Below are 14,510 nucleotides of genomic sequence, written 5' to 3' on the forward strand. Positions count from 1 at the left end.
AACTTCAAGGCTGCCTGGACTTGACTTATTGGCTGGCCGGCTGGGTTATGTGATAGTATAGGCTTGTATTTCATTTTGTCTATTGGAATATTCCTAACATGTAACATTTAGGCTATTGCATATAGGATTCAAATATTTTCTTATTTGTATCCTTTGTATAATGTTGCAAAAATACTTGCAAATATACTTATATGTATAAATTAGAATTGTTTGTACAATCTCTTTGTTGAATTATTTATTTAAGCATAATTTAATCGAATCTATTCGTCGATCTAGCGTCAATACTCGCCGTAGGAATAACTCACATCTAACGTACTCTCGAAATCCAATTTCTCGCTAAAAGAAAGCTAACTTGACTCTTAAGCAATAGATGCGTGGAAAATCGAATCTTCCAATTGACGTAATTATCGAAAAGATAATCACGTGCGTCGAAGTCGAATTTTGATTTAGCGTAAACCTCGAAGTAAAACACGTGCGTCGAAATTATTATTTTATTAAAAACTATCGCCACGTCAATATCACGTACACGTTTATCTAAGCTCGATTTAACGAGTCGTTACACGTCAGTTGCTCTATCAAGATCATTAATGAGACCTTAGGCCACCGTGAGCAAGCCACAACTTGGGTTGGCGGCCTTGTAGTTTGCTTCGGCAACGAGTGATTTCATTGCTCGATTTCTATTCTCATGAGGTACTCTCTCCATCAGCTAGCATATTGATCATTCTCCTATTTCCAAAATACCCTAGTTAGATTACAATAATCTTCTTGTAGCTTTATGTCAACTTCTTGATCTCCTTTGGTGTCAAAGTGTGGCTTGTAGGGACAATCTTCGTGGCACCCTTATTTCAATTGTCGGCAGACAATGCACGGTGCCATAAGAGAAAGAAAAGAATTTTATGTAAAATCTGCGATTGATAATTGCTACTCTGGTGGAGTCAGAGCAAATATTTGAACTTTTAAAATCAACGACGGATGATCTAACCCTGAAAACTAGCTCGCGGGTCTTACCTTTTAAATTTTTAATCATTATACTATTATTCGTCTAAATTCACGATTTTTAAGCACATCGAACATATTTCCATTAACAATCACAACTTTCATCATTCCGTATACACATTTCTATTTTATCTCTTTGCAATCCTAGTTCTGTGTCGCATCCATTGCTTTGTGTCGTGTGGCTTTATAATACTAAGTAGAGTCGAGCTCTTTTCCATTTCAGGTAAAGTCTCTTTGACAAAGGGCTAAAAATTGCAAGAGTCTAGCGATGAGCATACGAAAATTGGTATCAAACATATGAGAAAGCATTGTCAAATGTTATTATAGAAGCACATCAGGATGTGGCTCAATTGGTGAGCATCCCCTCCTTCAATCTGTGAGATGAGGGGTCCAAGTCGTATTGTCCGCATATTTGTAATGTAATAAAAAAAGGAAAAAAATGTTACTATAGAAGCTTCTTCCAAAAGCAAATACTTTGTACAGTATGTAGTATACAGTATGTGTTATGTATATTGGGCTCTAAGACCAATAACTTTTCTAGATGCCATAAAACTTGCTCACTCCTCCTATGGACTAATTTCATGCTATCTTCTGGACTCATTAGTAACCATAAACGCCCAATGGGTTTCATCATACGTCACTCTTGTTTGGACCGGTATCATTTATTATTCTTTAAATTCTTTCTTTTTTTATGAATCCAGTTGTTGAGGTTATTCAAAAAAAAAAAAACAAAAAAAATTAGTTGACTTATAGTAAACCATATTAAAAAACACATATTATGAGAATGGAATTTTTAATTTAAATCTATGAATTTCAGAAAATCTAAGCATTCTTCACATGGTTTACGGCTCTGAGTGAGTGTACCGATGAGACTAAAATAATAATTAATAATAAAAAATGATTTATTTTTATAGGTCAACTTCAAATATTTCGTAATGAAATTTATTTTGATCTATTTCAAATACTTTTTTATGAAATTTATATATATTTAATTTATTCATTTTAATATTATTTTTATATTTATTTTAATTAATATTTTATTTTAAATAAATATTTATGATTTTTATTAATAAATGATGAATAAATAAGTAAGTTTTTTTATCATTAACTGATTGCCAGCACCTTCAGTACAGCCCCAGGTTTCTCGAAGTCGAAGAGAAGTCGTCATTCGGATCTCTGGCACGAGAAAGTTTTTGCATCAGAAATGGAAAAGTTCAATGCTAGTCAAAAGAGAGCTATGGAGTGGGGCGTGATGAATGAATGAAGCAGTGGCTATAGATCGGTACAAAACCATCACTGGTCGTGAGGTGATCTCGTTAGGATTTGCCGTCCACTCAGAGCAAAGATTTGATTGGCTCGGTGCCTCACCCTACGGTCTTCTCACCGACTAACGGCATCTTAGAAGTTAAATGCCCGTTTAATAAAGGGAAACCCGAGAAAGCTCGTCCTTGGTCAACCATCCCCATCTATTACATGCCTCAGATACAGGGTCAAATGAAGATTATGGACAGGGAATGGATTGATTCCTATTGCTGGACGCCAAACGGAAGCACAATATTCCGTGTGTGGCGAGAAAGAAGCTATTGGGAGCTCATACATGGGATTTTGAGGCAATTTTGGTAGGAAAATGTTATTCCGGCAAGAGAAGCCATGTTGCTCGACAAGGAAGAGGAGGTCAAGTCATATAACCCTTCATCTACTCACAAACAAACTGGACTCGCCATTTCTAAGAGCATCTTCTTAGCTAAAGAAGCAAAGCTCTTGTGTAAGGAAACTCAAGGTCATGTTCAATTTTTTAAAGATGATGCATCCTGATCAGATCAAGCAATGTACTTTTAGCAACTGGATGCCTCCAATTTTGCCTTTCTTTTCAATTCCTTCTTCTTACCATTACCCTTCCATTGAAATTCCATATTAAAGTTTCCATTATGTTAAACTCATTCTTTTTACATATTTCTGTCATTTCAATTTAAAGTTATCGATGGACGATGGAGATCTCGTATTTAATTTCTCCTAAATTGATGCCCTCGTATTTAATTTCTCCTAAAATTGATCTGTATTTGTCTTTTCAGCAGGCTCGGGCAATTACATAAACAAATTTAGTTAAAGCACTGACCACCCTTGAATTCATAGATAAGACCAATTATGCAAACAGTTTCTAAAACTTGGTAATAAAGCAAATAACAGTTAATAGCTAGGATAAAAAACTTGACATTTCTTAATCTTCCCCGAAAAAGAGAGAAACGAAACGAGGGAGATGGATTCTGGAGGATTATCGTGGGCTGATCAATGGGACACCAACCCCGATCCACCGCCACAAAATTTAAGGATAATGCAGGGTTTGGCAAGACGATACTAAGCCTTAAATGGATCGAAAAACTCCGCAAGAAATCCGACAAATAAATCATGAAGAACATTTCAATTAATGCTGCATCCATCATTCTTGTGCGTGAAGAAACCAAAATCACATGAGTTTCTTCCTCATTGTCTGACTATATTTCATTTGCAAAGCTTTTCTTTGTTTGTAACTAAAGAAAACATCTTTAGCAAAAATTTATGTACGGTTCCTTTATCAAATCATATTGACATAATACTAATCGTTTTTGTTAAAAGCTTAATTAAGATGATCAAAAGATAGACTTCGATAAATGTCTATATTCCATCCATGGGTAACGAGTAGGGAGGAGGTAGTACATGAAATAAGGACATTAAATAATCCCCCAATTAATTATTTGTCGATTTTACTATGCAAATTGCATATAAATTACGAAAGTAACATAACTTAATTAATTATATCTAGTTCTATTACTTATCACCATTTTGCTATATATTGTAGCAGATCTCCTCATTTGCATTGTCTAGTAAAGTCAAAGTTTCTCTAAAATGTATCCCTTCTCTTTTCTTCTCACAATCAGAAGTATGGTTCCTTGTCTTCTCCGCTAGTCTCCATGAACATGGAACAAGCAGACCCATGTCGTCCCTTACGAGCCAAAACTGTCCACAACAGTTCTCTGTTACTTTGAAACCGCACTAGATCTACTCTCAAAATACTCCCAATATTGTACAAAATTGAATATTTTGTCCAATCTTCGAGTTTCCATATCTTGGCCCATGACTTCGAACGACCGTAGTCTTTCATAACCCATACCTCAGCTAGAATACGTCTCGATTCTTGTTCTCCAAGATATGAACTCATGTGGGTGGAACAAATTGCGATGGAAGACTCTTTATACAGTAATAGTTTTCCTCTAATGAATCTACTACCGTCCACCCTTATGGCTGGTAACGGAATCTAACGAAATACCTCTTCGTTCAAATCAAAAGCCAAAATCACAGGAACATGATCGAGTCGGCTAGCCAACCAATTTATAGCACCATTAACAGGTGGAAGGGAAACCGAGAATGGATTATACATTAATGGATCAAATTGAGAATTTACTTTCCAAAAGTTCGTCTTTAACGAGAAAACCTCAGCCTTAGAACTAATATTAGTCGACGATACGTAAGAGAGAATCCTAACAACCTTGTAGTCATTGGTGAGGGAGTCCAAGCCAGCCCCGAAACACATGGAAGTGAAGTCATCATTAAAATCGGTACTAGGAGGGAGTCTTAATGCTTTCTTTATGACAGGGTTAAATAACGTGAAGCTACTCTACTTTACCGTGGGCGGCATGCAGAAAAGGCCATCGGAAGCTGTGATGTGACACGTACACCTCGGGCAGAATAGATCAGGATCAAGACTGAAGGTCTTCATGTAAAGATCATGATGAGTACTTTCGTTGTCGATACAAAGTTGATATGTAGAGGCGCCGTCTCTCAAGAAAATCAGGGAGGGTTTGCTTTTCTGTTGGGTGGCTCTGTATGAAGAAACAAAAGAAGGGCTTTTTATGAGAGAGAGAGAGCCATAGCTTATTCACACACATGCAAACGCCAACATCTTTAATCCTTACTCTGAGTAAGATCATCTCTATGATCTCTTTCGGTAAAGCAATATCCATGCGATTCGATCGATCTGAAACAATGATTGAGGAATGAATCGATCGCCAGCAGCTAATTTATAGTTGAAAGAAAAACCTAAACCAAACAGGAAACCAGTTTAGTTATTTTTTTTTTTGAAATACTAGTTTAGTTTGTTAATTTATGCTTCTATCACCAGTAATTAAGCCGTGACACACGGGTATAAAGTGTGTCAGCAATACGTATACCTTGACATGGAACTTATAATATTAACCTTTTTTTTTTTTACTTATATTAACTTTTTCTAGACAGACAAACTTATACTATTAACTTATGATCAGCACTATACCATATAAATAAATGTAATTTGTAACATAATAACGTTTAATCTTTATGAACATGAACTACTATAAGAAAAAATTGTAACATATACTCTTATAAACATGAACTACTATAAGAAAGTCGAGCGATTCTAATTAATTAAAGATTCATTATCGAATTAAAACTTAACACGAAACTATCTTATTTTCAATTATATTTACTTTTAAAATTAAATAAAATATTAGACATTATTATTATAATTCCAACCAATAAATTAGTATATAAGATAAATACGTCTAACGGGCTTAGAGACAAAAGCATTAAATACAACAATGTTCAAAACAAAAAATTATGTGGTGCTTGTTTCGAGCTATTTTTGTTTTCAAAAAGAAAAAAAAATAAAATAAAAAGAAAATAAAACAAAACAAAACAAAAAATATAGTTGACTTATAGTAAACCATATTAAAAAACACATTATGAGAATGGAATTTTTAATTTTAATCTATGGAATTTCAGAAAGTTTAAGCATTCTTCACATGGAACGAGGAATTTACGGCTGTGAGTGAGTATACCGATGAGACTAAAATAGTACTACTCCGTAATAGGAGATGATGGTTGAGTTAAATGGTCTCCTAATCAAATTTATTTGATTTATTTTATATATTATTTTATGAAATTTATGTATATTTAAATTATTTTTTATAATATTATATTTATTTTAATTAATATTTTATTTTAAATAAATATTTATAATTTTTAATAATAAATAGATAAATAATTTTTTTTATTATTAATTATATTTTTTATGATTTAATAATTTTTATTACGAGACGATTAATTTATAATATGAAACAAAAACGTAATGGACTAGTAATTCTCAATTCATTCTCGAAAAGGAAAAAATGGAAACTTTTTCTGTTTGGTGTTTCCCTCTCCTGTTGTTGCTAACAATACTGATCGAATTCATAAGAAGGCGTCGTCATAGGTCACAGTCAGTGACTCTACCATCTCCCCCAAACAACCTTCCTATAATCGGCCACTTATTACACCTTGTCTTATTTACAGACATGCCACCGCACGTCACCTTCACTCAACTCGCCACCCAACTCGGCCGAGTCCCCATACTCCACCTCCAACTCGGCCGAGTCAACACAGTTGTCATCTCCTCCCCACGCCTCGCTCGACTCGTCTTCAAGACTCACGACCACGTCTTCTCCAACCGCCCACAGCTCATCTCAGCTCAGTACCTCTCCTTCAACTGCTCCGACGTCACCTTCTCCCCTTACGGCCCTTACTGGAGGCAAGCACGGAGGATCTGCGTGACCGAGTTACTGAGCCAGACGTGTGTCAGCTCATTCCGACTCGTTCGCGACGAGGAAGTCAACCGATTATTGACCGTTTTGTCGATGAGTAAGTCCGGATCGGAGGTTGATTTGAGCAAGTTATTGTTCGGTTTGGCGAATGACGTGTTGTGTAAGGTTGCGTTTGGGAGGAGGTTCGATGATGGTAAATTAGTGGGAGTGTTGACGGAGACGCAGAGTTTGTTTGCTGGTTTTTGTTTGGGCGACTTCTTTCCCGAGTGGGGATGGGTTAACTCAGTGAGTGGGTACAAGAGAAGGTGCATGCAAAACTTGACCGAGTTGAGGATTGTGTGTGACGAGATAATAAATGAGCATTTGGAAAAGAAGAAGAAGACGACAATGGAAGAGAGAGAAGATTTCGTAGACGTTTTGCTTAGAATTCAACGGAGTGACGACTTGGAAGTGCCCATCTCCGATGATAATCTCAAAGCTCTGGTTCTAGTAAGTAAACTACTAACTCGGTCCCTGATTAAGTGTCGCATTTCCTATCTAATCCTACATAGGAAATTGTAGTAATTCTTTCGTTTCCAAAAATGTCCTGTTTTGTTTGATTAAGGCTTAGTTAATACTAACTACAAACATGGAACAGGATATGTTTGTGGCCGGAACAGACACGACATTTGCAATTCTAGAATGGACAATGACGGAGCTTATTAGACATCCAGACATAATGAGGGAAGCACAAGACGAAGTCCGGAAAGTAGCAAATGATGCTGGAAAAGTCTGCGAAAGCCATTTACAACACTTGCATTTCTTAAAGGCTGTGATTAAGGAAGCCATGAGATTGCATCCTCCTGTACCTCTACTCGTTCCTCGAGAATCAATGGAGAAATGCATTCTCGATGGCTACGAAATCCCAGCAAAGACTCGAGTTCTGATCAATGCCTACGCTATTGGGAGGGATCCTGAATCCTGGCAAAATCCTCTTCAATATGATCCTAGGAGGTTTCTAGAGAAGAACAATGTTGAATTTAAGGATCAAGATTTTAGGTTTCTACCATTTGGAGGAGGAAGGAGAGGCTGCCCTGGTTTCGCATTTGGTGTGGCCACGGTGGAGATTGCATTGGCTCGCCTCCTTTACCATTTCGACTGGGCTTTACCTCGAGGAGTTGGAATTGAGGATATAGATCTAGATGAGATTTTCGGTCTAGCTACAAGGAAAAGATCAGCTCTCGTGCTCATCCCAACACCCAACAAGGACTACCCACTTTAAGTTTTACTGTATCATTGGCTAGACAATGTATATGCTGTTTCGTGTTCTATGAAAATATCATTAAAAAAGTTTGCTAAATTTGCACATGTTTAAATAATAAGCCCCACCAATCCTGAAATCAGATTTCGGGTTCGACTTGATAGAAAACTGAAATTTTGATTATATTAACAGCCCAATTAACAATTTTTCTATGTTATGGAACCCATCCCAATTATCAGCTTGAAAAACAACAAACAAAACTCCCTCTCTAGTGGGGTTGCTTAATCACTAGCATCTTTCTTTGCAGCGACTTCTTCCAGGCGTTTCCATGTGGCTTCACGTCTTTCTTTGCTCTTTTCTTGCTTCGATTCATCCATGTTAAACTTCTCTAAGCATTCATTGAACATCTCCGGATCAAGATCGTTGAAAATCTTGAGGACGTTTAAAGTCAAGCTACGGACAGCCTGGTTCCAATGTTTTCTAGCATTTGTCTCCAGCGCAGGGAAAATAATTGGAAGTATGACTTTACGATTTTGTATGATTAGATTCTCGATATGATCATTGTTCCATAAGAACAACGCTCTCTCCGCAACCTGATGGAAAAATATCCCATGCAATTAGGTGACGATGCATGATCAGAATACTAAGGCAACAGAACGAAACTTCAAAAGCATTTTTTTGCAATTTAAAAGCCAAGAAAGGCATAGTTTTACTAGGACGAAAGAACTAGGACTAAATGAGAGCATTGAGAGAATACAGGCTTAATCAAGTGAATGGTGGTGGAATTATATGATTCCATTAGTTTGTACCTTGAAAAATATAACCAAAGCAGACTTCATTTACATATCTGGATTGAAGAGCTACTTTTACAGTCGTGTTAGAGGTGATTTCACAAAGTGAAAGTTAAAGTATTCAAGGCATACTAAGTACTGACAATGAATAACAACAGAAATGAGGTTTGGATCAGAAATTTTGTGAACGTTTAACTGTACTCCTAAAAATGGCCACCAATCAAAGTGGCATAAAGCAACAAGTGAAAGATACATATTCAGCATGGTTTGGAACAAATTAAGTACTGGTGAAGAAAATATACGACCTTGGTTTGAGTTTACACTTCTGATGCAAGTATTACAATCAGTCATATGGCATACCCAACATGTGCAAGATAATAACCCAAAACAAAGAATCACACGAGTATAAATTTAAGTACCTGGAAGTGCAGACTATTCAAACAACGAGCAATTTGGTAAAACAATGGGACCATGCATCGCTGAAATTCTGGCAGTTGAGTAGCTTCAAGAACTTCCTCCAACTCATTTAGGAACATGACTTCCTTTGAACTATTAGTAATAGGCCAGTACTTCAATAAGCCCCTTATGACCGTATCAGCAAGCTTGCCATCTTTCTCCACAAACTGAGTGATACAGTAAGCTAACTGCTGATGATAAGTTGCCAAGCATTTTGGTTTGTGCAATGGAATTAATGCCCTGATTAGAAACACTTTATGTTCTTCCTTCAACGGTAGAGCAAAGCCATTGATTATACTTCCCAAAATTTCCAAAAACTCAGCAATCCCATTATGCTTTTCAGTCTCAAAAATGAAACGAAAGAAAATATTGTTCATAGCTTTACGAATGAACGGGCGATGCACCATGAATTTACCATATATCCGGTGGAGAATTGTTTTCAAATATTCTCTTTCTCTAGGATCCTCAGAGTCAAATAGATCTAGTAAATTCAAAATGAAGGATTGATCAATGTATTTTTTTGCAATTTTTGCATCAGTCTCAGAAGATGTGACAAGCCTTAAGAGAAACTCATAAACTATTTGCAAGTGAGACCATGCAGGATCCATGGCGGGTTCCTCATCTTCCAGATCAAGGCCATCAGTTATTTTATTCTCTCGTGGCTGAGGGCTGAAAGACCTAAACACATTTGCACATACCATTTTCACAGCTTCTTGTAAAACAGTTTCAGAGAACTTCCCAGTCGCAGAAGCCACATAATCCACAAGTTCTAACAAAGTTTGTCGCTTGATTTCCTTTTCTTTCTGGTTTTTTGTTTCATCAGTGAAATCAAACACCACACAGCATAAATTCAACTTCTTTATGACTAAATTTTGCCTCTCAGAACTTGGAACCTCCTTGAATCCAGGCAATGCTTCATACGAGGAGACAACAGAGTTCGTATTCACTTTCGAAACGACACCTCTACCATTACTTTTCCCAGACTCTAAATTGCAATTAACTGCTGTAAGAGAAGTAGCATCTAATTTCATGGACTCATTGGAAGCCTTTGAATTGGAGCTAGAGAAGTTTCTACCTTGTTCCCGAGTATCAGACGTCTTAGTCGATTTACGAGGAAGCTTATTAAGAAGCTTATTGAACATATTTCATATAAGTAAAACACACTACCACCCTTCAAATCGATAAAGAAAATTTCACCTGCCCTGTTGACTGTTAATCAAAATGCATCCAAGGAAACCAAAATCCTACCTTGGCCGTAAACAACAGAACCATTGAACAAACTTCACCAGAACTTAAAATTTTAAGCAATCGGCCAAAAGTCAATGCCAGGTAAACTCGCCGAAATCCAAGTAAGCTCTGATGATCAATCAAACCCAGCAACTAAAAGTCAAAACCTTTTCTTTCCCCCATTAAATTAACAACAGAAAATGATCAAACCACTCACTCTAAAACACTAGATCACATCAAAACTCAGTCTCTAAGGAAATTCACAGCTCTCTCTCAAAAAACAGAAGCAAAAGATAAACTAGAACAATCCCATTTACTAATTTTTACTCAATTTAGCAATTAGATTACCTGAATGTATCTGCATCATCAAGCAAGTTGTGTTCTTGTGATTTAGTAAAGCATCACCAGTCAGGCTAAAGGCAGGTACTGAAAGAAAAGCAAAAGAAGGCGAGACCAAAGATGAGAAGAACTCAGGAAGAGATGAGAAAAAAATTAAAATAAAGCACAAATAATCTTACTTACGGCACCCTTAGGTTTTATATAGATGACAGTTTGCCCCCATTAGTTTCAATAACTACATTATACTACTTGTTTTTTAGGTTGACCTTTTATAATGTTGTTTTCGATTTTTTTATTCATTTTTTAAGTGGCTTGAGGATTTTTCGGAAAAAAATTATAAGGGTGTGTGGAAAATCAGTTCGGAATTGAAAAACTACGTAATTGCATGTAATTTTACGGTTTGACGTGTGTGGACAACCGTGTAATTAGTCGAAATTATGTAATTGCGTATAATTCGAAGTGTGTAATTATACAATTTCAATTCCGACCTTCTCTTATGTTTGTTTGAAAGTCACCATGTAATTACACGATTATATAATTACTAGGGTATAATTACATGTCTATATGAATTAAATTTTTGTATGTTGTTTGGTTAATATTGTGTAATTACGTTATAATTATATTTATAATATTAGATTATAAAAAATTAATAATATAATAAGAAAAAAAATTAAATTGTGTAATTACACCAATTCTTACGGGGAGGTCGGAATTGAAACTGTGTAATTACAACCCCGAATTACATGCAATTAAATAATTTCATGTAATTACACGGTTGTCCGAACGCGTCAAACCGTGTAATTATACACAATTACACGGCATTTTAATTATAAGATGGCTTTCCAAACGCTCTTAAAATTGATGTAATTACATAGTTTAAATTTTTCTTATTATATTATTTATCTTTTATAATATAATATTATAAATATCAATTATAACACCCAATATAATTTTGTAATTATAAATTACATCCTAATATTTATATAGTCTTATAATTATACGGTGACTTTCAAACAGACCGTAACTAATTTTAAAATAAAAAATCCAATATTTTTTGATACTAATTTTTTCTTTCACAGAAAAATAAATAATTTAGGGAGTAGGAAGAAACAACAGGTAGCACCACTCCATATTCCACGTGTCAAGCTCTTTTCCAAATTGACAGAGTCAAAAATCCAAATAACAAACAGAATTTTTTCTTATTAATTGCATTTTATTTATATTCCCGTTTTTTTATTTTTTCTTTCTCTCTCTTTGGATCATTTTTTTTAGAAAGAGTAAAAGACCACCAAACAAACAACAACGAAGCCAAAAAAAAATCCCCAAAAGAAAAATCAAATTCGAAAACGTTTTTTCTTTGGTTTTTGCTTCTTGTTCTTCCCTTCTTTGGTGTCGTTGTTGGGTTTCTGTTCATGTGTTTCGATTCCGATGCTTTGATTTCTATGTCGATTCCGGGCAATTTAGGGTTCTTCTTAATTTTTCGTTTTGGCTAATGGCATAGTATCTAATTTCTGCTTCTGTCTTATCAGGTTTGATTATCGACCAGGTTCATTTTTCCCAATCTCTTTCCTCTCAATTCCTGTATTACTTGATTTGTTTTTTATCTGATTCTGATTGTGTTCTCTTAGAAATCCTAGATTTTGTAGTGTAGTTTATTGCAGGATTATCATACACAAAAAATATTTTCACAAGAAACTCTGTGAAATTTTTGGTTGCGTTGTTTTAGTTAGCTACCCGAAATTGAGGGCTTTCTTGTTTAGCTTAGATTAGATCTAATCTTCCAGAAAAACACAAAAAAGATTTTAAAAACTGAACCTTTTCTGTTTCTTCGAATCCTTGTCCGATATATCCTAAAGAGAGAAGGGTCTTAACACGAACAGAAAGAGAGAGAGAGTCACTGAAGAGTTATTTTGGTTGTGTATGCAAATGGCTTTGAATTTTCACATCGACCCATCTTCCCGTCTCATTTACCAGAAGATAGTTTGGTATCACCTATGAGAATCGCCAATGGGTATCTGGTCGAGGATGCCCCGGAGATGAATGTTGATAGGTTTTCAAAGTCATGGCATTCTAATTGGGAAACAGATGGGTGTACCACTCGGGAGCCAGTTTCTAAAGACATACTTGATCTTTTGCCTTCGGATCCGTTTGGAATGGACATAGACAGTACATTTACAGCAATAACGGGTTGGCTTGAGGATTTAGAAGCAGATTACGGTGGATATTGCACCAACAATTGCAACAGTGGCGATGATAATTATCAACTGGTTGCAGGGTTGAATTTCATTTTGAACAATGCTATGAAGTTTCAAACATTTTCTGGGAACATGGGGTGCAATCAAAGTATTGATAAATCTAATTGTGCTGGGAGTTCTAATGAGAACTGGGTAATGGCATGTGGCTCATCTACTGAATCTGCTTGTAAAATGGATAGTTCATTGAGTTTTAGTAATCAAATGATGGAAGTTCGGAATTGGGGAACTCATTCTGAATCTAAAGATTTTAATGGTGTTGTTCCAGATAAGATGAAAGCAGTGGCCTACGATATTGCGTCTGTTTACGATGTTGATAATAACTTTAGTTTTCAGAATAACAAGATGGATTTAGACTGTTGGCAGAATGAAGTCAGGCAAGACGATGAAACTTCTAATGGAGAAGAAGGGATGCCTCATCAAGCTATTGGTTTCGCCCTTGGTTATCTCAGTGTGCATGACCTTCTTGCTGTTGAAAGGGTTTGCAGATTTCTGCATTCCACAGTTCAGAGTGATCCGTTATTATGGAAGAATATTCATATAGGGCCTCCTCTACGCGACAAGATTACAGATGAGGTTCTTTTTCAATTAACTAGGAGGGCCCAAGGTAACCTGCACTGCCTCAGTCTGGAGGACTGCACCAAGATTACCGATGGTGGTCTAAAACGAGTGCTTGACAACAACCCAAGGCTGACGAAGGTTTGTTCAACTACATCCATGTTGATTTCACTTTCTTCTTCTTTTGTTCTATATTATTTCACTTTATGTAATAAATTCATCATGCATATACTCTTTAACTACTTAGTATTAAATGTCTGATTTTCTCCCTCTTTTTGCAGCTTAGTGTACCTGGATGTACAAGACTTAGCATCGAGGGCATTGTGAAAAACCTAAAGGATTTTAAATCCATGAGTAGACATGGGGTGAAATACTTGAGAATTGGTGGTCTTTTTGGTGTGACACATGCGCATTTTGAAGAGCTGAAGCTATTATTAGGCATAGATGGCGAAATCCCGCAGCATAGTCGCAAGCCACACTTTTTCAGCAAGTCAAAGTCAAATGCTTATTTGTCACTTGACGATGATCGGGTCATTGATATTGAAATGTGTCCGAGATGCCAGAACTTGAGGCTAGTTTATGATTGCCCAGCTGATAGTTGTGAAGATGAGTGCAGGGCATGTACGATTTGCATAGCACGATGTTTTGACTGTGGTCGATGTGTAAGTGACAATGAATACGTGGAAACATTCTGCCTTGAATCGGTTTGTTCAGATTGTTGGAAAAGGCAGTCTCCAAAATGCCATGTTAGGCAGAAGATGGAGCTTCGTCCCAGGATGGATATTCATCATCATCATGGTTAGAATCCATGATTTTGCGGGCGTTGAAAATTTCCATTATTAACAAGATTGTCAATATTAACAACGTTGTTTTACTTAAAGTTTGTATGCTTAGCCTTGAGCAAGAGACGTGTATATCTGGGAAGAACAGTGATAAATTAACTTGATTAATAATATGAGACATTTATGAAATTATATATCTTTTGTTTCATGAGTTTCCTTTTCCTTCTTTTCATGATGAGCAATTTCCATGTAAACTGAAGATGATAAGCAATCATTTC

The 14,510-nt window shown here is 36.0% G+C and overlaps 4 protein-coding genes and 1 pseudogene across 4 annotated transcripts; 3 read left to right on the forward strand and 2 right to left on the reverse strand.

Moving 5' to 3' along the window:
* Positions 1-370: 370 nt before the first annotated feature.
* Positions 371-2,811, forward strand: LOC139884834 (uncharacterized; annotated as a pseudogene).
* Positions 2,812-4,288: 1,477 nt separating this feature from the next.
* On the reverse strand, positions 4,289-4,994 carry LOC139884835 (F-box/kelch-repeat protein At3g23880-like). The gene is made up of 3 exons (XM_071868811.1): positions 4,918-4,994; positions 4,658-4,853; positions 4,289-4,615 (listed from the first exon to the last, which is right to left on the reverse strand). Exons 1-3 carry the CDS (start codon positions 4,992-4,994, stop codon positions 4,289-4,291), a joined length of 600 nt encoding a protein of 199 aa, XP_071724912.1.
* Positions 4,995-6,176: 1,182 nt separating this feature from the next.
* Positions 6,177-7,848, forward strand: LOC139884837 (tryptamine 5-hydroxylase-like). The gene is made up of 2 exons (XM_071868812.1): positions 6,177-7,076; positions 7,225-7,848. Exons 1-2 carry the CDS (start codon positions 6,177-6,179, stop codon positions 7,846-7,848), a joined length of 1,524 nt encoding a protein of 507 aa, XP_071724913.1.
* Positions 7,849-8,108: 260 nt separating this feature from the next.
* On the reverse strand, positions 8,109-10,216 carry LOC139884828 (serine/threonine protein phosphatase 2A 57 kDa regulatory subunit B' theta isoform-like). The gene is made up of 2 exons (XM_071868805.1): positions 9,038-10,216; positions 8,109-8,420 (listed from the first exon to the last, which is right to left on the reverse strand). The coding sequence occupies exons 1-2, from the start codon at positions 10,214-10,216 to the stop codon at positions 8,109-8,111; spliced, it is 1,491 nt and encodes a 496-aa protein (XP_071724906.1).
* A 180-nt stretch (positions 10,217-10,396) lies between these two features.
* LOC139884838 (F-box protein SKIP14) lies at positions 10,397-14,253 on the forward strand. Its single transcript, XM_071868813.1, has 5 exons — positions 10,397-10,403; positions 12,170-12,221; positions 12,544-13,105; positions 13,259-13,591; positions 13,732-14,253. The coding sequence occupies exons 1-5, from the start codon at positions 10,397-10,399 to the stop codon at positions 14,251-14,253; spliced, it is 1,476 nt and encodes a 491-aa protein (XP_071724914.1).
* Positions 14,254-14,510: the final 257 nt, after the last annotated feature.

The sequence above is a fragment of the Rutidosis leptorrhynchoides genome, unplaced genomic scaffold (assembly GCF_046630445.1).
Source record: "Rutidosis leptorrhynchoides isolate AG116_Rl617_1_P2 unplaced genomic scaffold, CSIRO_AGI_Rlap_v1 contig608, whole genome shotgun sequence".
NCBI lineage: Eukaryota > Viridiplantae > Streptophyta > Magnoliopsida > Asterales > Asteraceae > Rutidosis > Rutidosis leptorrhynchoides.

Bases quoted from the DNA above. Each gene is read 5' to 3' on its own strand.
- LOC139884838 (XM_071868813.1), top strand. The intron at 12,222-12,543 runs GTATTACTTGAT...GAGTCACTGAAG, and splicing joins TCTCTTTCCTCTCAATTCCT to AGTTATTTTGGTTGTGTATG. The intron at 13,106-13,258 runs GTTCGGAATTGG...GACTGTTGGCAG, and splicing joins TTAGTAATCAAATGATGGAA to AATGAAGTCAGGCAAGACGA.
- LOC139884837 (XM_071868812.1), top strand. From the start codon at position 6,177: ATGGAAACTTTTTCTGTTTGGTGTTTCCCTCTCCTGTTGTTGCTAACA. The intron at 7,077-7,224 runs GTAAGTAAACTA...AACATGGAACAG, and splicing joins ATCTCAAAGCTCTGGTTCTA to GATATGTTTGTGGCCGGAAC.
- LOC139884828 (XM_071868805.1), bottom strand. From the start codon at position 10,216: ATGTTCAATAAGCTTCTTAATAAGCTTCCTCGTAAATCGACTAAGACG. The intron at 8,421-9,037 runs GTACTTAAATTT...TTTTTCCATCAG, and splicing joins TGAATAGTCTGCACTTCCAG to GTTGCGGAGAGAGCGTTGTT.
- LOC139884835 (XM_071868811.1), bottom strand. From the start codon at position 4,994: ATGGATATTGCTTTACCGAAAGAGATCATAGAGATGATCTTACTCAGA. The intron at 4,854-4,917 runs GTGTGTGAATAA...TTCTTCATACAG, and splicing joins AAAGATGTTGGCGTTTGCAT to AGCCACCCAACAGAAAAGCA. The intron at 4,616-4,657 runs GTAAAGTAGAGT...CCTGTCATAAAG, and splicing joins TTTTCTGCATGCCGCCCACG to AAAGCATTAAGACTCCCTCC.